General features: G+C 37.9%; 1 protein-coding gene across 2 annotated transcripts in view; it reads right to left on the bottom strand.

The window, feature by feature from the left end:
• Positions 1-589: 589 nt before the first annotated feature.
• VPS41 (vacuolar protein sorting 41 homolog (S. cerevisiae)) overlaps positions 590-23385 on the bottom strand; it is an 83861-nt gene continuing 61065 nt past the window's right edge. The window contains exons 15-27 of one of the 2 annotated variants that reach the window (XM_009074718.1): positions 22979-23071; positions 22351-22478; positions 21283-21427; positions 20079-20120; positions 19923-19973; positions 15705-15842; positions 12765-12819; positions 11536-11676; positions 9870-10006; positions 4252-4351; positions 3426-3470; positions 1945-2024; positions 590-958 (exon numbers count right to left, since the gene is read on the bottom strand). In XM_009074718.1, the coding sequence (XP_009072966.1) occupies positions 878-958; positions 1945-2024; positions 3426-3470; positions 4252-4351; positions 9870-10006; positions 11536-11676; positions 12765-12819; positions 15705-15842; positions 19923-19973; positions 20079-20120; positions 21283-21427; positions 22351-22478; positions 22979-23071 (1236 nt within the window). In that variant the 3' untranslated portion in view covers positions 590-877. The remainder of the gene's footprint in view (positions 959-1944; positions 2025-3425; positions 3471-4251; positions 4352-9869; positions 10007-11535; positions 11677-12764; positions 12820-15704; positions 15843-19922; positions 19974-20078; positions 20121-21282; positions 21428-22350; positions 22479-22978; positions 23072-23385) is intronic. The other variant, XM_009074719.1, reaches the window with a different exon arrangement.

The following is a 23385-nucleotide window of genomic DNA, read 5'->3' as shown; positions in this document are numbered from 1 at the left end:
GATCACCTCCTTTGGATCAACAACACAGAACATTGTTGAAATTAAAAATATGGTTTTGTTAACAACCAATTGACTTATTTAACTTAGCTGTTAAATTACTAAGACCAAAAGAAACTCCTAGAGATCTGATCTGTTCTTAAATGAAATCATACACTACAACCACACTTATTTTATAAGTGTAAAGACCTACTGCTGACATTTAAAAATAAAGTTCCTGGATGAGTTGAACATGAGAAAAGCCCACTTTAAACTACTGCATTGTGAAGATTGAATGAGAAATTAACCATTTTATATCAAACTATGAATGTGCAACCAGGGTAAACAGCTAATGTGTGGAATCAACAGTCAACAAGTTTGTTAACTGAAGGTATGAGTCAGCACACAGTCAGCTTCAAGTCCTGAAGCAGTTCCACTGAAAGCAGTCAGACTCCTATGGGTCTCAAGGTTAACAGGTCACCAATGGACTAAATCAGGACTAAAGTAGTTTGGTGACCTGAATTCACAGCAATATACTTTTCTAACCATGAGCCTGATGTGGCTCCAAACTACAAAGCCATGAACTGATAGCAAACACAAATCTCAAACTGTTTGTTTGTCGGTTTTTTTATTTCCATTTTATTTTTTTTCTGTTCCAAAGTGAAATAATGAGCTAAGCAAAGGAACCATGAATACAGACTGCATAACAAAGACTTACTAAGGAAAGATTTTAACTTTTTTCTTTCTTGAAAATGTTCAATAAACTGGATAAATTACAGAAACCAGTTTTAAATCACAACCAAAATTATATACAGGAATGATGACTAACAGAAACTACAGTGGCTCAGCATGGTCCAAAGAGATGCAGTGTCAAAGACAGGCATGGAGAACTAGGGGACTGCTATTTCTTCATCTCCAGGATTGCACTTCCTGGCCCTCGGTGTTTGGCACTGCATATGTTGCAGAACTGGACAGAAGATACCTAGAAATCAAGAAGAGAACAAGAATCTCTTAGAGAAATGTAGCAACATGTGTATTCAACCATATTATCTGTTAATATATATAATGGAATATCCATGTCACATGTAAAAATTCCATTTACAGGTGACCTGTCCCAGAAAACTGAGAATGCTGGATAAATTTCAAATGATTTCTCACAATAAAATCTGTGGCAAATACTGTTTGAACAAATATTTACTAGTTGTTTGGCCTTCTCCTGCAAATGATCTAATACATAAGATTTTCATAACATATTTAAGTATACATGCTGTACCATATGGCTACAAGCACTTTGTTCAGTTACTTACAGATGAAGTGATTCACTAAAGTTATTTTTTCACTAGATGTTAATTTTCAGAGACAGAATCAGAAAAGCTTAGCTTTAATTTTCTTTGCCATTTGGTTCCCATTCTAATGCTTTCATTCCTAAATTCAAAACTGGTTATATCTAGAAGTTACTTTTTTTAGTTTGCGTTAATTGAAAAAAAAAAAAAGACTTATAAAGAAAAGCATGTTCTGAACATAAAGATAATTACAAAGATATTTAAATATTCACTCTGAAACGAGTGATTTTTGACTTCTGTGTCAGAATCATTTAATATGGTTCACATGAGAAAACAATTTTATTCTTCTCTTTAATTAAATATACTTAGAGTGAAAGCTGCAATGGAAACCAATTAATTTAAAAAATCAGGTTGTATTTCCTGTATGTCTCAGAGCTGCAGTCAGATTGCAGAAAGTGATAAAACACTGCTCAAACCGCAGTGATTTCTTTCTACATTGGATGAACTTTAGATGCAGTGTCCCTAAAATCCTTTTCCTTAGTCACCTACTACTATGTATCACAAGTTATTACTGTAATCACATAATGCCTGAGAGACCCATGCCCTTCTCCACAGCTGACAAAAGGAAATAACGTGTCATTTCATCTTTGGCAAAGGTGTCAGAGGGATTAAACTAGTTCCTTACTGTGTTAGATACAGGTAGGCACTCTTTGTGAAACATATGCCTGCAGTGGAACACTACCACATTGAAGGACTTGGATGCATCTGGGAAAGAGAAAAGTTAATTCATTTCAACAGGGCATTGAAACAAATGACTCAGTGACTACAGCAGTATATGCCCACATTCTATTATACACAGAGAAACATCAATAACAGCTCTCAAATTAATTTCCAAATTATTCTGGCTTATATAATAGATAATAAATAAAATCTATGTCATACTAATAATAACAACAACAATAATAATAAAAACAACAACAACAATAATTATTTCCAAACCATAGAGAGTGATGGTTTCAGGTAATGTGTCTCAGTGATAAAACAATTTTATTCTGTGTCTTAAATGCTGTATACCTTTTCCCCAGGAATGTTTCATATCAGTATGTGCTACGTGCTAAATTTGGGGAGGGAGGAGAAGAGTAAACTACCACCAAATAATTCAGCTATTTTGAAGAAAAGTTAGCCAAAAACTCTTGCTCTAGCATGAGAAGAACCAGAACACTGAGCAGTTCTAGTGCTTACACTGCATGTCATGATCTTAAAATTTGGCAATAAGTAGTCTAAATGCATGATGTGGGTTTTGATTTCCACATGAACGTTTAGCCAAACTAGAACCCTATATACAACATCTACATATCCAAAGAATAACCATCTCACTCAAGAGCATCATCCACATTCTACTCTTTGGCTTCCATTTCCTCCACACACATACCTCAAGGCACTAGCATGTTCAGCTCTGCCAGATTTTCCTTGTTTGTACGTTGGTGCATGTAATCATAGTATAATTGTTTTATTTATTTATGTAAGTGAAAAGTGGTAGAAACCAGATTAAAAAACATAAGTTATTCTATCAGGTGATGCACACTTGGGAAACAAGCAAACAAAAATGTCCATGCATACGATTTGTTTTACAACTTCTTGTTTGAAGATGCCATGGAAGATATTCTTCTAGTAAAAATATTTCTTCTTAGGATGCCCAACAACTATATTGACATTTCTGACCTATAGTTGCCTTGCAGAATATACACCCCCAAAATAACATCCTGTCTTTCTAGTTTCTAAACTAACTTTAGGAGATGTTTTAAAACTACAGACTAAGTTGTTTCAAATATGGCAGTAGTGACTGAAGCCAAGAACTCTCCACCACTCAGACAAAAAGTATATTCCATAAAACTTTATAATCCACAAGTTCAGTCTAAATTGTTCAACAGAGGTGGGCAACATTTGGTGGCAACACCTTAGTTTTGTGATTCTAATAATCTTTGAGAATATGTATGTTGATGGAATTAAAAGCTTGACCCATACTAGCCACTGTGAAGAAAGTTAGCTCTGCCCCTGCCCAAACTACTACACATTTTTACGAATAAAAGTGAACAGTAGTTCCTCTTATAATAATAATGTTAAAAAAAAAATAGACAACCTCTTTCTTCTAGAAAAACATCCTACCTGAAGGGAGTATTGGAGACAGACATGATTCACAGATATTCTCCTCTGGAAAAACAGAACAGAAGAAAACTTAGAACAACTTTGTTAACAAACTCCATGTTTACTTTTTTATAAAGCAGGCATGAACATACTGATATTACAGAAATGGAGCTTGGTCTTAAAGCATTTACTTAAGATGCCTAACAGAGTCTATTAAAAATTAAAGAGCAATACTAAAGTAGCATTTCTAATAACAGCCTGATAAATATTTAGATCTTCTGATTCTGATGATGGCAGAACTGCAGGAGTGAGGCTGTTTAGGATCAGTGCTGTAGAGGCAAAAGGCAGACTGGAAAAAAGGAATATCGGTGGCTGTTAAGTCGACAGCATTTTGTAGCTGAAGCTCTGATCCTCAGCTTTTGCATCTTGGTATTAACACTCAGCTGGTGTGAATTACAGTGCTGCTCACATGCATCAGTAGCACCTTGCAAAATATTCTCAACTGTTTCTGACAACTGTCTCGTTGCCTTTACTTTGGTTGCAGATTATTATAATCTCACTATTCTTGTTGGCACTAAACAGCATTTTTCACTTTTACAGACAAACTGCAGGACATAATACATTACTGGCTATACAGAAATGGATCAAGAGAAAAAGCTGCATGCTGGGTCTTGTAGTTTTTGAGACACAAGTAGTTCCTTTGCAAAGGGGAAAAGCAGCTAGTATCCTACTCTCTACAAATAAGGTATGACACTCAGTCTTTTGGGCATCTTCCAAAGCAGACAGTCTACAAACCAAGCAAAAGCCTTCAAAATATTGAAAATCATCATATTTCCTCTGTACCCACCATCTACAAGAACACCCTTCATCTGAGTTCGATGCATTTTCTTCAATAAAGACAGAGAATCGGCAACAAGTATCTTTTTGCAACCTTCCCGCAGCAAGATCTGTTGGTGCAAAGAACACAAAACACAGATGTTGTTGAACAGATGGACATATCCACTATCTTGACAAGTGTCCACTGTGTTTCTGCTGCCAAGGTGTGTGCAAGGAGACTGCAAGGAATGTTTAAGACTTTTCAAGTTATTATAAAGGAGGGAAAGAAGGAACCTCTTGTTACCATCATGTCCAAATAAAGAAATTAAAAACCCACAATAAAAAAAACCAAATCCAAACCAAAAACAAACCCTAAGAGACAAAATCTTTTACAAATATACAGTTAATGTAAATTATGATCTTCCTGTGAGCTGGTGTTAACAAATTACAACAGAGAGGAATTTTTACAGTGCTCCTCAGAACTGGTTTCCAAACCACTTCAAAACTTCTTCTACCCATATCTGTCTTTTTTAGGAAAGACATTCGATAATCATAAAACCTTTGAAAACACAGCTGTGTTTTGTTCAAACATAGGTGTCATTTAGTAAGCACTATTAAATGTCCACACAACTAACCAAAGGTCAAGAGTTCATTCCTCTTTAGGAAAAGTCTCCCTATCAACTTATTCAATATTTTTCATTAGATTGACATGCCACTGCCTGACACTGCTGTGAAACACAGAGGAATCAATGGCATAAAAATTATACAGAGCCTTGTTTCACAATACTTAATCCAGAAAGTATGAAAATATGACAAACCCAAATAAGAATTGTGGAATCTTTTCTTCCTCCTCCCAAACTGATGTTTGGAAATTTGTTTTCCAAGACAATAACTCTGAAAAGTGCTTTCCAAAGAGACTCACAGTCAATTCTAAGGTGAACAACTCTACCAAATTGGTATAAAGAGGCAATGTCAATTCCTTTCTCCTGATCATTTGCATTACAGAAGACACTGAGTGTTACAAGATAGTGCAAGATACAGCTAATGCAAATACCTAAGAAGAAATATAATAATAGATTTTACAGCCAGGTGGACACTGTCCAAAACCCTATCTTTTCACATATACATTGTGAAGTAACAAGGACACACTACCAGATGAGACTGCAAATCTGAAATACATTAAAAAAATTAAAATTGAGCAACACTGTAAGCATTTCAAATCGGGCATATCAGTGGGTGAATGACACTTTCCAGTATTAAAGACATTGAGCTGTAAAACATTTCAGAGCACTAGCAACTGAATGCAGCTGCACAAGACAAAATACTTAGAAAATTAATCATTTTAATGTGTTGATTATCTCAGGAACCATCTAGGTATGTCTTTGCCCTTCCAACTTTATCCAAGGGCAACAGAAAATGTTAAATTTTGGTTTGAATACAGAAAAATGTCGCTAGCTTTGAAAAAAATACTAGAAACCTTTTGTAAGGAGAACTGAATGAGTCTATCTTTCAGAATGAGTGCTTGCCTGCTTCAAAATGTTCTCAGTCAACACAGAATATCCCAAAGACAGGTAAACAACTTGGAGGGAATGAAGATAATCTAACAGTTACAGAAAGAGAAGCAGGAGAGGTAATTTGGAGGCAAGAGAAAGGGAGCTGCATTAAAAGGGGGAGAAGTATGGAACTGTGCACCCTAGGGTTATGATGAACTAGTTAAAACTGACATTGGGCTTAAATCTGTAATGAAATCGCTTTTCAAGAAGAAACAGCAGTCAGAGGATGAAACTGAATTTTTTTTAACCTTTAAAAGCATATAATTGCGAGCACAAGCAGGACAGCTTCGTACACCTACAGAGGGAAGTTTTGTGCAGAAATAATGCTTTTAACCAAATTAATGAAAACAGCTGAAACCAAAACATATATTGCACAAAGGAATCATAGTTTGTTTTCTGGCAATATTAGGGAACATACTGATACAAAATTAAAACCAGAAGGCATAAATCCTTCTATTTAATTAAAACAGTCTTGATTTGCAAATGCCTAACATTATCTTTAAAGGAAAACACTGAAATAGGCAGTTTATTTGAAAGGGTATACTCAGAGCTCTGGGAGTAAGTTCAGGATTGTTTCAGCTTAGCACTTAACCAAGTCCAAGTTTCTCAAGGACAATTAACCAAATTCTTTCAAATGGTATCACTACCACAATTAAAAGCACATTAGTTTTAGTCTTTACAACCAGAAGGCAGATGACCCCTGTGTGCAAGCTGCCACCTGCCCTCTAGTGCCTCCAAGGTGTCTGAACAGCATTTTATTCACATTCAGGAGCACAACCTAACAATTATTCCACTGTTATTCCACTGCTGTTTCAAGCATCATTCACTGGATTATTATTGGGCCCTACTAGTTCATAAACTCTATTATGAATGAATACATGTGAATTCTATGAATGGGTGAATGTCCCATACTCATCAGAGTTACAGCAAGCTCAACTGAAGTGCAAACTAGTAAGTCAATATTTGAGTAATATGGCTAATCCACAAAATCTTTAAGTACTGCATCTAAACAAATTCATTTTACATCTTAAAATGTGGAGAATAGAACATACAAAGGGTGAGAAATTAAGCATTTCTTTCTGAAATGAGGGAAGTATTTAAATCTCTTCTAACACCACGAGCAGTGGCTAAATTTCTCTCAGGTACAGACTATAGCTGAAGAGACAACTATTATGTACATTTGGAAAGTACAACAGGCATATAACTAACTCACAGGTGTACAAATAGGAGGATTTTTCTACCAGCCTTCTCTGTGAGACATGTGATACAATGCTTTAGAAACCTAGAGAACAGGGATTTATTTGACATTAAATAAAAAGAAGTGCTAGGAATGTGTCATTTCTAACAAATAAGTAGGTTTCTCTTAAGCCAATGTGTCTATTTTATCTTTAAATTTATGGCAGCAAAGAACTAGACTTCAAGAGTAATAAAAAAGCTTTAGACCACACTTTATTTGATAAGTAGTCCTGTTAAAATCCAGAGAACTATAACTTTGTCGTCCATGTCTTTATAACTTTGCTGTTTAGGAATGCTACTGTGTTTAAGCACTAAAATCAGTATTATTTCAGCAGTAAATAAACTTCTATTACTAAAACCAATCAGTGTCACTTGATTATGTACTATGGTTTTAATACATTAAGTCATATGATGACAAAGAGAAAACACTATAATAGACGATCCTCAGGACTGAAAAAACCCAAACAAAAATAAGTACCCAAATAATCCCAGTTCAGAAAACCACTTAAATGAGCACTTAAATCTTTCCCTGCTTAGGAGAATATCCTGTTTAGGAGAATACTGAGTGTTCTTAGTTTTAAGTTCATGGCACAATTGTATTTCCTGAAGTTGAAGACAAAACAGCATTCTGGAAGAATTGTAAGGCAGGTTAATAGATCCCTACTTGTAAAGCAGAGCTGTAGCACCAGAGCAAAAAGCAAATTAGTAGTACTTAATTGAAGTTGCAGCCTAACAAAAAAGTTTCACATGACCTATGTTTTACTTTTACCCAAAAGAATACCTAACTCTGCCTCAGTGCCATGCTTTGTTGGTAGTGATCTATTTCAAAGGTTAACCATATTACTTCAGAGCTGAGGTGAGCTTAGAGTAGCCCATACAACAGTTGCAGTGGATTGTCGAGTGGGTGGCAATTTGTTACAAGTGAAGCAATCAGTCTGCAATATGCCAACATTAATAAAAAATTATTCAAGGAAGAATCCAGATTAAAAAAAAAATGACACCAAGTTTTGTTGCATTAGTGGACTTCCTTGTTGGATTCTCTAATGCACACTGTAAATCACATATGGTATGCTTTGGCAGCTGCTCAATTTGATTTACTTGGTTTTGCTAGGATATAAAGAATTGTTTTCAAAAAACCAAAGTCTGTCAAAGGTACTGCTTTTAGCTCCTACACATATTTAAAGTCACATCTAAGTTTACCGCTATGGAAATTTAGGAGTGTAATAGGAAATTTGCAACTGCATACTGATGTAAGCATAAAATAATCTTATCAGGGCATACAAAAGGTGCCCACAATTAAATAATATAATGGCACAGCTGTAACATCTTTTGGGAAGTTAATGTTATAAAAGACCAGCACAGTTTTCATGTTAGGCAGTGACTTGGAAGTCAAGCAGCAGGTTCTAACTTAATCTGTGCTCCTCCTTTCTCCATCTTGGCATGAGATTCTTTTTGCTTTTGAAAATGAGAACAATAAAACTTAGGAGCATACAGAGCTTGAGACCCAAAGAGATAAGTAATAAAAAGTCCTAGCCAATGAAATTTGTATTTCTGTATGTGTTCAAAATGTCTCATATGTTAGGTATTACATATCAGGAAGTTTTAACCAAAAGCCAAGAGGTGTGCCAGGGCAGAATAGAGGTCATGGTCTTCTCACCACGAACCTACACAATGCGAGGCAAAGGCTCACTATCTTTAAAACACCTAACGAGGCAGCAGTAACGATGAAGCTAGGGCTGAACTGCCCTCAGCAATGGGAGGCCACTTAGACATTTACCTAAAGTCCCAGCCATGGCCTGAAGCATATGCTGAATGCAGAAACAGTCCTATAAGATTTGAGCTCGCCAATCTAAGGCTACTTGGAGTGTGCAAGAGCTGTGATAACATCCCTAAATGTCAGCGTATTTACACCATCTGTTCATAAATGTTGCGCTTTATATTACCAGTAACACTTAAGGAACAGTCTTATTTTAAGACATAGCTTATATTTCTCTGAAGAAATATTATTTTTTTGGCTATTTGTTTTGCTATTGTACAAGCAAGCCAAGCACAAATTACATTCCCTAATTTCTATTATTCCTATGAAATCTAAATTTTAGCCCTAGTGCTATCAACTCTACTTCAAAATGAATCAATTCAAAATCCATGGATCATTTCAAGCCTAACAGCAAACAACTGTAAGTATCACTCTGAAGGTTAAATATACCCTTCTAATCCAACAGTAATTTTGTTACAAGGTCTTACAAAGTACGCAACACTCTTGTTGCTACTTTCAGGAACACTGAAGGGTGTGTTTCTTGTAAGTTCTTACAAACACACATCAGAGCCAATCATGCAGGTAACTGCATGTATCTGTATAATTATGCTGAGATAAGAACTCCCATAATCCAATGAGCAGTTCTTTTTTGTTTATTAATGCATAGATGTCAATGCATTCTACATAACAGCCATGATTTTGATTTTATAAGTTCATCTTCTTTCAGTTACTATGACAGTTAACATATGGTTCTAATACCTGGTGAATGTTTCAGTTGAGGGCATGTTGCATTCTGCCTCCTCATACGTGAAACAATGAAAAGTACTGGTCGTGAGACTTTCCAATACTGGACAGTTGGGCAGTGTAAAATAGTCTGAATTACCCAAGATGCTTCCAGTTCTATTGGATGACAGCATGAGAGATACTCAGAAGTGTTAGAAGCCATCAAGGTATCTTGACAAATTTCTACCCTTTCTGATATAGTTTTGTACCAACCTACAGTGTCTATGACAGATAACTAAACAAATCATGATAGCAATTTCTCATGCTGTTCAGTTTTGCTGTCTCTGAGAATGTGTGTCACATGAAGAATGCAACATTTACCTGCAAGTTGTAGTCCTGAAGAATTTTCACTAGTGAGTCTCTCAAATTAGGAATCTCCATGCCTTCCTTAATGCGGTGGATCAAAAGAATTGGATCGACATGGGTTCCGATATTGTTCAACAAACCGGTAATAAAAGCTGTGAAAACCAAGAGGTAAAGAAATTAAGAAAAACAATCCAGCAAAATATCTGATCAAAGGATGCTTTGGTGACAAGATACAGGCTTTGGCTGATTATGTGACAGTTCTCTACTAAGTGTCAACACTAAGTCTCTTTTACAGTCTTCATATGTTTTTAGCAGCTGTATTTACTTGAATACAAGACTCTGGGAAACAGAAGAAGATACAGTTTGGCAATTTGTGGAACTTCCAGTGTATTCAGAAAAGCAGTAACAGAATCTCCAACAAAACCCAGAAATAATTATTGCATTTTGATTCAATAAAAAGGGCATTCAAGCAAAGAGAATGAGAAAGTGAACTACACTACGTGACTATTTTATTCCCAGATCCAGGATTTAAAAACAAATTTTCAAACACCTAACCTCATTTCAACATGTTTCTAAACATTGGTGAGAGTGACACAAAAGAAGTCTTTTGTTTTTTGAAGTGCATCTGGTTAAACAAAACACTAGAAGGATGAACCTCAAGGCTGAGCTTTTTCTACAACCCCCTAAACTGAGTATCACTGGAGTTGCTCTGCATGTAGGTAGATAGAACGGAGAGAATTCTATATGCTTTGAATCCCTTTTGTTCTAAAGGTGTCACTAATTGTAGCATCACTTTTGGTGATGGACTGCATTTAAGTATGGGTAATTTGAAAATGCCATTCTTCTAAAGGAGGAACAGATTCTGGTTGCTTCTTCCTGTCAGAATTAGCAGCCAAAGAATGTGAAAAGATGTGTATTCTGACAGTAATTCTACAAGACATTCAATCCCCAAGAAAAGAGATCCCAAGAGAGACTTTAAAGTCTTGACTGAAAGCTCTAGAAGAGGTTGCAAAAACTGATGGAGCAGATAGTTAAAAAAATTCTGCTTTCTCAGTCCTTTGAACTCTGAATCTGCCTCCTGAACAGCACTGATGCTGCTTACATTTCTGATTCCATCTAAACTTTTAATTTGAAGTAGCTTATTCATATAATGGATGAAAGGCAAAACACACTCATTATTACATATCTTACCTCTATAACACAGAAACAAAACAAATAAGTTATTTTACTGTGGGAAAGAAAGGCATAGGTTCTTCATTTTCAGAATTTCAAAGGGAAGCAGTTGCAATGAACACACTACACAAACATCCTCATCAAGACTGCAGACTGTGTTTTGAGGCTGAAAAACAAGGCCTCATTCTGCCAAATTAAAAGCACTACTCTTCTCTTGATTTGTCATTAAGTACATAACTATGCTGAGCTTAGTCAAACGTTAAAACCCCCAAATACTTGTTCTGTACTCTGTTCTTTACTTGTTCTGTAGTATGCCCTCATGCTGCCTTACTGCAAGTTTTCATGCACAATAGGACAGCTATGTTGTGCTCCACAAACCTGAACAACACCTCCCTGGTCATACATAAGCACCTTCTCTAATATACACGTGGATAATTCACGCCTTTAACTACAATAGAATTCCATAAAAAATACACATGCAAGACTTCTCAGAAACTACCCCACTTACGTGGTTTGTCAATAGAATATAAAATGAGGTCTTCCCAAAGTTCTGCATCGTCTTGTTCCTTGGCAAATTCAATAGCTTTATCTACATCTTGCAACTCTTCCATTATCATCTTCAAGGCACTGCGGCTATTACCCATTCTGCCTAGAAGAAAAAATAAGTAAACAGGTTCTAACTACTAAGTGCATATCAATGCTCAGTGCTCTAAGAAGCTCTTTCAATATGAATTTTCTAAGTGTGAAGTTGCCTCAAACTAATTCAACCAAGACCAAATCTAATATAATTGAAATGTAGGAATGCAAATCCCAGAGCAATCAGTACAGTCTGACCAAGTGCTTGGACACTTTGCTGGACTGGAACCTGCAGGCTTTCTCAAGGATGTGTTGGGCCATACGAGGGGTTCTGAACTGCAGCAACATCTGCAGTGTGTGCATGTGCATGCATGTCAACTATGACATGAAATACCCCCTTTAAGTGCCCACAAGGGCACTCCTAGTTTGCAGTTAGTATAGCACAGCTTACACCCATGAAAAGTAAGAGGAGGAAAAAAGTAGTAGAAATGCCAAACTGCTTTTTAAAAAAATCCTGCTCTGCTCTCAAATGGTGCACAAAACATTCTTTTTACTGAACCAGAGATTAAAAAAATAGTTTCCATTCTGTTCACGACTAATGCATAAACATACATAAAAATCCTAGTCTTACAATGCCTCTCATTCAGAGGTAGAATGCTTGGCCTGATGAAGGAGTTAATTTACAATAAAGTTTATGAAAAAAAAAAGAAAAAGAGAAAAGACAGAAGGCAATATAAGCAAATCTTCCATCTCAGCAAAAGACAATACTAAGTTTCTGAGATGTATTCAGAATAAAACATATATTTTATTTCCCCTCTCTCTTCAAAACTGACAGTATTACTCTTCCCTTGGAGACTCTATTAAAAATACCTCCCATCCCAACTTGTTCTCCACAGCCTCCCCAACACGTCCAAAACCCTGGAAAAACACCAAGTCAGAAACACAGTAACACAATATATGGAGTTAAGACACCATGTTAATCATCCAGTTCTTTGCTTTATTTTATAAATCATGTTATTTGGTTGTACTGACTGTGTACCAACTTTGTCTCTGGGAAAGCATGTTAAATGATATTAGACAATACATCATATATTTTCACAGCATAAACTTTATTACAAGATTAAAAGTGTGTTGCAATTTATCACACTGAGCGCTACTTACTCAGAAGATAGACTGTCTCTTCTACAAAGTTCCTCTGCTGGCAGATCTCAAGAGCCTTGAAGGGAAGGGAGGAGGTAAAGAGAATACGTGAAACCATGTAACATGGTATTTTATTGATCATGAATGCTGCAAGCGGCTTAAAAACATTTTTCCATGAAGTTGCATTACTCATTTTGACAGAAACACAGCTCCCTTAATAAGCACTGTCAGGTCCTCTGGCATTAATTAAGAAGAGAAACTCCATGACACTTAATAAAATTTTTCTCTGAGACTGAATAAATCTGGGGACAGGACAAGTATTTCAGTCTGGACCATCTCAATCTGTGCCTTTACATCTACTGACAGCTTCTCTATTCCGCTTCCAAAAGTTGGTTAATCCAAAAGCATTAAGGTTATCTGCTGTCAAGACTTGCTTTCTGTGGGTGGACTTACGAGGTCTCTAGTGATGTACATCTGCTTGACACTCATTCATAACACAAGGCTGCAGATGTCCTCAGGGTAACCAGAATGGTTTTGGGAGATGGAGTGCCCTCCAAACTTTGTACCAAGAAAACAGTGCAAAAATAATCTAGCACAAATATGAAATAATATGGAGGAAGCATTTCTTGTAAATTTGGTTTAAAGACCTGAGGGCTAAATACCATGAGCAGTTACAAAATCTGTGTGTAGTTGAAAACCAGCACAATCCCTCAATCTACTAAACTGATTACCAACAAGTTTTTTGTAACAGGAAATTGGCAGGGCTGGTATGCCATAAATGATGTCATGTCTGTTTCCAGTTTGGAAACTGAGAGCAAACTCAAGATTCATAGCATTCCTGTAAAGACAACTATTCACCAATAAAGACTTTCACACTTGGAAATCTAAACTGTAAATGCATAAAATACAGCTACAACTAAAGATGTAGGTAGAAATTAACTTTTCCTTCCATTCTCATTATTTCAGATGGAATTATCTTTATTTACTATGAAGATTACTATGGAGTAATTTTACTATGATGATTAGAGATATGGACAACGAATTTGGTGTTATGGATATGGGTAGGTACCAGCAGATATTTCAGGTGAATGAAGGTATGAATAATAGTAATAAGCTATAAACACAGTTGACAGCCTTTTTTTCCCTCTCCACTTAGAAGTAAAATTACAAAGTACCACATATTCAGTAGTTCTGGATGCTGCACGTTTCCTGACTGTCGTGCTCCCTCTAGAGGAAAACAGGTAACATTCCTATTTCTCCTCCAGCTCATTTTATAAAACATTTGTTAAACTGCCCCTGAATAACAGTGGCTTCCTTCTAAAGAATAAGAATTCTTTCTTCCTGCCGGGTTTATAATTTATTTAAAGCAATAATGAGTGTGATTTTTTTTCCACTGGAACGTGCTTAACAGGAATTGAAAATATTGGTAACTGGGAAATACTTAGTCCTCTTTTTGTTTCTTTAGAACAAAGATCTGTATGTGGCAAAAAGTGTTACTATATGCTATGCATTGTAAGAAGTATACAGAATTAGTAGTGACAGTAAATTCAACTAGCTTTTATTTAGTGTTGGTGTTTTTTCCCTCTTCCTTAGCTTCTTACTGAAACATACTAACATTTTAACATTAAGGTTAGAATGACAGTTTTTTCTAATATCTTTTTCTCACTTTGGTGATTAATGTACCACACATTCCAGAAGTTCATGGATCTCTTACATATTCCTACTCACAGCCCATAACTTCAGCAAAGCAGTGCCAGCAATGTGCTTGCACATAGCAGTTTTCTACACCACCCATCACCAAAGATAGGAGGCCGGATCTGCAATAATTAAAACTAATTTGCACTAAAAGAAGAAAAAAATACAGGTAACGTTTTATACATAAATCCATGATCACACAAATAATAAGGCAAAAACTAAGAGAGAATCAGAAAGTTAAAACCAAGCCAGTATCACAGACAAAAGTCTTTGCATGGAAGCCTCTTGGGTTCACTGCCTAAAAAACCATCACTGAGTCAATCTAGTTTCAGGCAATGGTTTCAACAAAAACTAAGTCTACAACCCTAAGAGAGTATTTTCCAGTGTCTCCCGTGGTTGCACAGTAAAGGTGACAAAAGCATGCAAAACAAGAGGTGCCAGGAACAGTACTGGTTCTCTTAAATACTAACCCCATAAAATGCAATATTCAGTATTACACTTAAAACTACTCCCCTGGTGTCACCATTACACCTGCTGCATGCAGATAGGCATCCTTTCACAAGGTCTGTTCTGCTCAGCCATTAACAGCAAGAAATACAAATAATAAAATATTGACCCAACTAAAGAGGAAGACTTAGAATTTCCGCTTGATTCACTTCAAGCAGTGGAAAAACTCAAGAATGGCCTTACCTTTATTTTTTTAATTTGACAAGAAAGAGCAAAAAAGGAAACCAGAAAACAATATAAAAAACTAAGCAGGTGGAAACCTGGTACTCTGTAAAACCCGAAGTCTATTAGTTGAAGTAAACACTTGTAGCTCTTTTAGTTCAGCGACTATTATCTTATGTATATTATTTGAAAGTAACTTATGACCTTAGAATAATATAAAGGTAGAAAAACTCCAGTTAACAGCTACTGATTCTGCAAGATCTTACACTGACAGCTCCCAGATTTGGCAAAATGGTTGTTGCAGCCGCAACCTGCTGTTCAGTCAGGCCAGGCACTGATGAGCAGATATGCTGCAGGTATGCATCAAGTGTGAATTCAGAACCACTGTATTAAAAATCCCCACCAGTTCCTGCTCTGTGAACCGAGAGGAAGGTCTCAGCTGCCATCAGCTCTGCAAACCAAACTTCTGCAAGTGATGGTCACAAACTCCTTTTGGCAGTAGAGGGCAGTGCCAGACACAGTTAGAAATTCACGACTCTACAAGCTACAGACCAGACATAAAAATCGAGGACCTGTGTTTAGATTATTGGGGCTTACCTTCTCCAGGGGACAGTGTGTGCTGTCTCTGAGAAATGGTAGTAAGTTTGGTCGATCATATTCAGCATAAAGGCTGATCTGTTTCTCATGATATCGCTGGCCTTTGTGGTGGTCTCTTTTGAAAAGCTTGTGCAAATACTAGGAATTAAAAAAGAAAGAGAACTCAAACCCACGTATACAATATTATTGATACAATCGTAGAATCTCCTGAGTTGAAAGGGGATACATGCAGATCATCAAAGTCCAACTCCTGGCCCTGCACAGGACAGCCCCAAGAATCACATCCTGTGCCTAAGAGTGTTGCCCAAATGCTTCTTGAACTCTGTCACGCTTGGTGCTGTGACCACTTCCCTGGGGAGCTGTTCCAGTGCCCAATCACCCTCTGGGCAAAGAACCTTTTCCTAATATCTAACCTAAACCTCCCCTGACATATTTTCATGCTGTTCCCTTGGGTCCTGTCACTGGTCATCAGAGAAATCAGTGCCTGCCTGCAGCTTCCCCTTATAAGGAACTTGTAGACTGCGATGAAGTCTTTCCTCAGCCTCCTCTTCTCCAGGCTGAACAGACCAAGTGATCTCAGCTGCACCTCATATGGTTTCTCCTCTACCATCTTTGTAGCCCTCTTCTGGAAGCTTTTTAAAACTTTTTACCTTTCTTATACTGTGGCACCCAAACCAGGACACAATACTCAAGTTGAGGCTGCACCACCGCAGAGCAGAGTAGGACAATCACCTCCCTTGACAGGCTGGCAATGCTCTGCTTGATGCACCCCAGGACATGGCTGGCCCTCCTGGCTGCCAGGGTATACTTCTGATCCATATTCGACTTGCCACTGACTATATCCCTTCCTGTGGTACTGCCCTCCAGCCTCTCATTCCCCAGTTTGTAGATACATCCAGAGTTGCTCTATCCCAAGTGCAGAATCTGGCACTTGTCTTTGTTAAACTTCATATGGTTGGTGATTGCCCAGCCCTCTAATTTGCCCAGGTCTCTCTGCCTTCAAGGGAGCCAACAGCTCCTCCCAATTTGATTTCATGAGCAAACTTAGTATACCTTCAAGTCCTGCATCCAAGTCATTTATGATGTTGAAGAGCGCTGGGTCTAAGATGTAGCCCCACAGAACCCCACTAGTGACTGGGTGCCAGCCTGATGTAATCCCATAAGGACAAGGGCAGGTGATTTGAAGGTGTACCGTAGTTCCTCGAAGAATAATTCACTGGCATCATCATCCTGGCTGGGTGCCCTACAGTAGACTCTCACAATGACATATGCATTGCTTGTTTGTCCCTTAATCCTTACCCAAAGGCTCTCAACTGCGCCATTGACAACTGTAAGCTCAATACATTCCAGTCCCTCCATTACTTACAACACCACTCTCCTGCCGTGCCTGCCCTGCCTCTCCCTCCTGAAGAGCCTGTAACAATTCCACATAGCACTCCAGTCACAGGACTTATGCCACCAGGTTTCATTTATGCCAGGTGGTGTCAAATCTCTGGGACTGGGTCAATGCTTCAAGCTCCTCTTGTTTGTTTCTCATGCTGTGTGCGTTGTTCAGGTGTGGTTCACTGTACTCAGTACCTCATGGTACAGACTGAAGGATCCCTCTAGCACTCAACTCAGTTCCTCAAATTTTGACACACCACCCCATTGCATATCACTGGCAGGCCTGTTTTTTCCCTCACCCCTTTCCAATCTAGTTTAAAGCTCTATCAATGAGCCCTGCTAGCTCTTGTGCTAAAAACCTTTTCCCCCCTCTGAGAAAGGTGCAACCTATCAGCTGACAGTAGACTAGATGTTGAATAGTCCATCTCATGGTCAAAACCCCCCAGATTTTTCCAATGATACCACCCTTGGAGCCATGTGTTGATCTGATGGGTCTGCCTATTCCTTTTGATATAGTTCCTTGCTACTGGAAGGAGTGAGGAAAACACTACCTGTGCTGTTGATCCCTCAACCAACCATCCCAAGGCCCTGAAATCTCTTTTGATTGGACTCAGACTTCTCTTTGTTGTCATTGCTGAGTTGAAGAACCCGTAACAGACATTTTCTAGGAATGTCTCTTACCCAAACCCCTGGGAGGCAGCAGAATACCAGTGGGCTGGGTCCAGCGTGCGTATTGGCCCTCCATTTCCCTTAGGAGAGAGTCACCTTGACAACTATCATTCTTTTCCTCTTAACAGAGGAGGTTGTGATGTGAGGAGTAGGCTGTGTTGCCCTAAGTGGCCATTGTTCCAGACAGACCTTTATTCACTTTGTCAGTTGACTGTCCTTCTAGTTCCAGTGCCTCATACCTGTTGTAAAAGGTGTCAGTCCTAGTATGGGCAGTGACCAGCTTCCAACCTTCAAGTTCAACAGCCTCTTGACTAACTACTTGACAGAGTTCCGAGTCCACCTGTGTCTACATTGCAATAGAGGTTTGAGACTCCCGAGACTGCAGTGTCTCCAAGAATTACCTAGCAAACTCTCACTCATTTTCTTGAATACTGCACAACCTGTTCACTTTCTCCTGTAGTTCCTTCACCTGGCAACACAGCTCATTGCACACCTTCTGCAAAAGGAATGATTGTTCTCCCCAGTGTCATGAAGAGGCATCAGGCACTCCAGGCAACATGAGACCTGGAGAGCTACATCTACTATCAGAAGGTCTGGCTGGCTGGAGGCCTCTGACACAGCCAGTGCAGTGCCTCCAACAGCTATGAGAGAATGAGCTCTGCGGCATGTCAAAATGCCCCGGAGGAAGCATACGCTAGTAAGAATGGGGATGAAAAGATCTCTGTGCCCTTCTTTGCCAGCTACTGGGTCTGTTTGCTGCATCTATTGGCTGCTCCCAGATGGTAAGAGAGGAGCCCACCCGTCTCCACTGATAAAAAACGCCTCCTAATGTCCTCAGGAATGTGCAAACATATACTAAAATGCACAAAGATTAAATCCTGATGCAAAAGGATAACAACAATCTCCAAAATCAGCTGTGTAAAAGAGGTTTCAGCAACACTTCTTTAACTGTCTTTCAGCTTTCAAGGAAACTACTGGATTTTGAATCTTATGGAAAACTTTGGAGAAATATGTCAAATGCAACATTTCAGTTATCTGGATATTCTGGACCAATAGAGATAACTATAGATCAAGTTTATACTGCATGAAATGTTTAATCAAAGCACTTTGAAGTCCAGATACTGTGGCAAAGCCTCAGTCCTTCCTCTCTAGATGAGCACATAAAAGCCCTGAAAATAATTATGAGGGTCACTTTTATTCAAACGGAAGTAGGCTCCACACTTCAAAAGTGATGCATCCCTTCTATAAACTGACAGTCAGCCAGCTGCCTTTGCAAAGCTCTGGGGCTTGGGCTGTGGGCTGCACACTTCATAGATCTGCTTCTCATAATTAGATTTCTAACACATAAATTGACTCTCCACCTGATCAATACCCTGAGCCTCATCTGTACACAGCAGCAACTTAAACTTCCCTCCCTAATACAGCCCAAGCCCACAGTTACACATTATGTATTCCACTGACAGCATGTTCAAACTGAGTTCAAACTGGAATAGCAGTGTGGAGCCACAGCCTTATAGTGATATTGTGATTTTGTACAAACAAGAACAATCCTGCAATGCATGGATGTTACAGCTCTAGAAAGACAAGCAGTTTGCTGTCCCTACAGATCAGCAAAACATATTTCAGAGCTGCACCTGGAAAGAAAAGAGGAGGAATATAAGCAAGAAGTACTTGACCAGAGAAGACAAGCACCTGCACTGTAGTAAGGAGTACCTCAGGGTACGTTAACAAGCCAGCAGTATGTTACTAACTTCTCCCAGGTATACATTGTAAAATAGTTTTACTATTGTAAAGATGCTATGGCCGTATTAAAAAATTAATTAGCAAAAGTAGTCACTTTGGCAAAGAGGAGGAATATAAGCAAGAAGTACTTGACCAGAGAAGACAAGCACCTGCACTGTAGTAAGGAGTACCTCAGGGTACGTTAACAAGCCAGCAGTATGTTACTAACTTCTCCCAGGTATACATTGTAAAATAGTTTTACTATTGTAAAGATGCTATGGCCGTATTAAAAAATTAATTAGCAAAAGTAGTCACTTTGGCTCTGATGATTCATGACATTTCATTGGCAGGTGCACTTTGACAAGATAACCAGACCTGTAAAAATATGTCCAGCAACGAGTTTATTCAGCTCAACTTGAAATCAACAGAATATAAAAGACTTACCACGTGCTGTAACTCAGGCCTGTTTTCTAACTCTTCAACAACTCTGTCAATCTGAAAGGAAAGAAACAATGTGATAAACACTGCATTTACAGGACTGAAAGGACAGGCAATACAAGATAGCATTGGACTGACATGCCATGAACTTGTTATACTCACAGAAATTTTATCTTCGTTATCCAAAAGCATGTCTACTGCTTTCTACAGTAAAAAAAGAGAACTCAGTTAAGAAACAGGTACACATATTTTCTCACATTCTATATAGTATGATGCTTATTCACTGATGGGTGTTAGATGGATATTGAAAACCTACTCTTTTCAGCAACAGTAATTCAGAGAGCAGTTTGCATAACAACACAGCACAGCCTTCCAGGAAATCACCTCATGTATTCTTCACAAATACTCCTTAGTTTCCACACTAATAGCAATCAGTGCGGTACACTTCTATTGCAGGTGAAATACGCCCATCAAATCATGGGTCACAGAAAGCCACAGCCAAATGATGTAGAAACACTACTTGTCCCACTGCAAAAGGGAACTGCAGAGTGATGTCTGTATATGAAACGCACAACTCAACCTGCCTTACAACTAGATTTCTCCAAACTACCCACACACTGAAACCATAACACAAACAGACAAAACCAGGTAAGCTAAGAGACCACTGGGATTCTGGTTCTGCTTTCTTTTACAAGACTAAACTTTTGTTTCCCGTTCAAAAAAATACAAAAACACAGATTCCTGATACTAAAGATAATCATCTATGGTCAGATGGCTCCATATTTCAGCTACAGTGCTTAAACAACCACTGCACTGAATAAAGAGTACATCTACTTGGTTATCTCCCCCAAGGATCATACCAAAACTCATTTTTCAGGTTTTATAGCCAGCTGGAAGAAAAAAGATAGAATTCAACACAAAATAAAACACTTTCTGATTTTTGGAATTTAGTTTAATAACCTTGCACACTTTCAGAAGCAGATTAATTGACTGTAGTGAAAGAAAAGTGGCAAGTACACTTAACATGCCTCAACAAATTCACTGTATTCTTTCTTTGGCTTATTAATAGCATTATTTGATTAGAAATACAGAAAGAATACCATGGTGAAAGTCTACTTGAGAATCACAACAATGACCTCAGATCTGGCACTCTTCTCATTGTGAGTGACAAATGGAAATACGATGGAAAAAATCATCCTTGGGTCAATTATTTTGCAGTCTAGGCAAACAATCTTCCTTACCTCAGAATGTATCCACACACAGCAAACACATTCTCTGCCTCAACACTATCTTTAGCTCATTTATTTTTAATCTGTTAAAATATCTCCAGTGGAAAGTAAATATAAAATCATTAAGATTACCATACCTCTGAATCAAAATCCATGAGCAGAACAATTTTGTCTCTGATAGAACTGAAGAGATTGTGCTTGTGGATCAGCTGGAACACGTCTTTGTGCCTCAGAGTTAGGTAGATTTCGAGTGCTCTGCCATAGCGCTGGTCATAAGTATACCTGATAAAAACAGTGTTATAATACACATGAACTTACATACCTAAGCGTATGATCCCCCATGAAAGAAAACATAGAAATACTCTAGGTATGTAAAGCTTTTTAGAATATTACTTGATTTTATAAATAACTAAATAGCTGCTGTGATTCATTTTTGTAAAAGGGAAATCAACCTGTGGGTAACATTAATTTCAACTCTGTTTATATTAGCCACTGCATTTGTGTTCTGACCTGTGGATTTCTGCATTTTCATTTTCTGCTTTCAAATCACAGGGGAAGCCACACAAAATGCTAGCTTTTCAGTTTTTGGAAACCAATTGGAACTCTCTTCAGAGCTAAAAAACATTGTTCTCTTAAAACTTCGGGGCAGACTGTAACATAGCAAGAAACAGTAGTTTTGCTTTCTTCAAAGAAGCAGTATGAAAAGAATTTAACATGGTGATCAGGATGAGAAAATCAAAGAGCTTTATCACTGTACAAAGTGGCCGAGAACCAGATCAGTTTGGGCACATTTTCCAGTCACGTATTTCCAGCCATGCAGTAAACAATTCTTAGAAACACTTCTTAGAAACTGGGCAAAAACCACCACCATTTTATTTTCCTGTGGGTGATTCTGAAATGCACACTTCACAAAAGAGGCTTCCTGTGACAGAATAAAGAGGAATGATAGCTATTTACTTTGGAAAAATGAGTAGGAAATCCAATCTTATGCTAAAGTCCTTCTTTCATACTCAATGTGAACATTCTAAGGAAGGTTTGTAAAGAACTGCTAAACTGTGCAATCAGCAGAGTGATGAGAGAAAGCCAATACTCTACAGACTGCAGCAAAGCACAGTTCTGTTATGAGATTTAAACAAATATTGATAAAACTACAGTACACTATTCCAAGCTTACTTTTTGTAACAGGAATTTAAAATTGTGCTCACAATTCTGCAAGGGTTCGTAGCAAAGTCCTGTTCTGTGGATCTCTCTTCAGGTGATCCACTACAGCTTGAACAATGATTGTGTTGTTGTACAGATCTCCAGGCCACTCTTTTATTAGGGTTGCAAACCCCTAAAAGTATAAGAGATTGTAACAGAAATAGAAAGAACGGCCTAAGGAACATTTCAAAACATCAAAGCTTCAGCTAAGCCTCTGAGATGATACCTGCTGTGATTCTCCTCTAAGCAACTTTTACATGCCTACAGATGTGCACAGTGCAGAACACAGATTTTTCCTTCTTAGGGCAATGTTATTACAATTCATGAAGCTGACTCTCAAGTGCTGTAGGCTTTATGCATCACCTCAACTACTTATGCTACATTAAACAAACTAAAAATGATGGCATCTATAATAAATAATCAATCTCACACTATTTGCATGCTCTGAAGAACATTCTATTTATTCTCTTAAAAACAAAATCAAAATTCATCTTTTTAATATCTTCATTACTGTGGAACTGTCCACTGATAATCTGTTTGAACACAACAGAGAATTTGCTATCAGAAGTCTACATTGCTGAGGGTGTTTGCCTAGCAGTAACTATTACATGTGGACACATCAAGCTGCAGTACCTCATAGTCACTCTCCAAAAACTCATGCAGGACCATTTCATAGATCAGAGGTTTCAAAACTGGATCCCGTCTGGGCAAGTAACGACTAATTGCCTGTAGGAACAAAGAGAATGAAGTGTCAGAAGAGGAATGACATTCAACATTCTGGTACACTGATGATAGAAAAAAAGAATTATTGCAAAACAAAAAACCAAAGCTATGCACAAAACATCTTGGTAATCACTGGTAGCACTGTATACTTGTATTTGTAAGCGGTACCCTGAAGTTATTTACTTTAGGATTACAGACACTGGAGTTGTATTACTTATTTGAAAGAATTTTCATTTGAAAGACAGGTGGCAAGATACTAGTTGGAATGGGAAAATCAGCCATTGCCCTTGAGAAGTCTGAATATTTACTGTTAGGCA

This window comes from Acanthisitta chloris, unplaced genomic scaffold (assembly GCF_000695815.1).
Source record: "Acanthisitta chloris isolate BGI_N310 unplaced genomic scaffold, ASM69581v1 scaffold2745, whole genome shotgun sequence".
In the NCBI taxonomy this organism is placed as follows: Eukaryota; Metazoa; Chordata; class Aves; order Passeriformes; family Acanthisittidae; genus Acanthisitta; species Acanthisitta chloris.
Note: the sequence above shows the minus strand (reverse complement) of the source record. Positions and strands in the feature narration are given on the sequence as shown.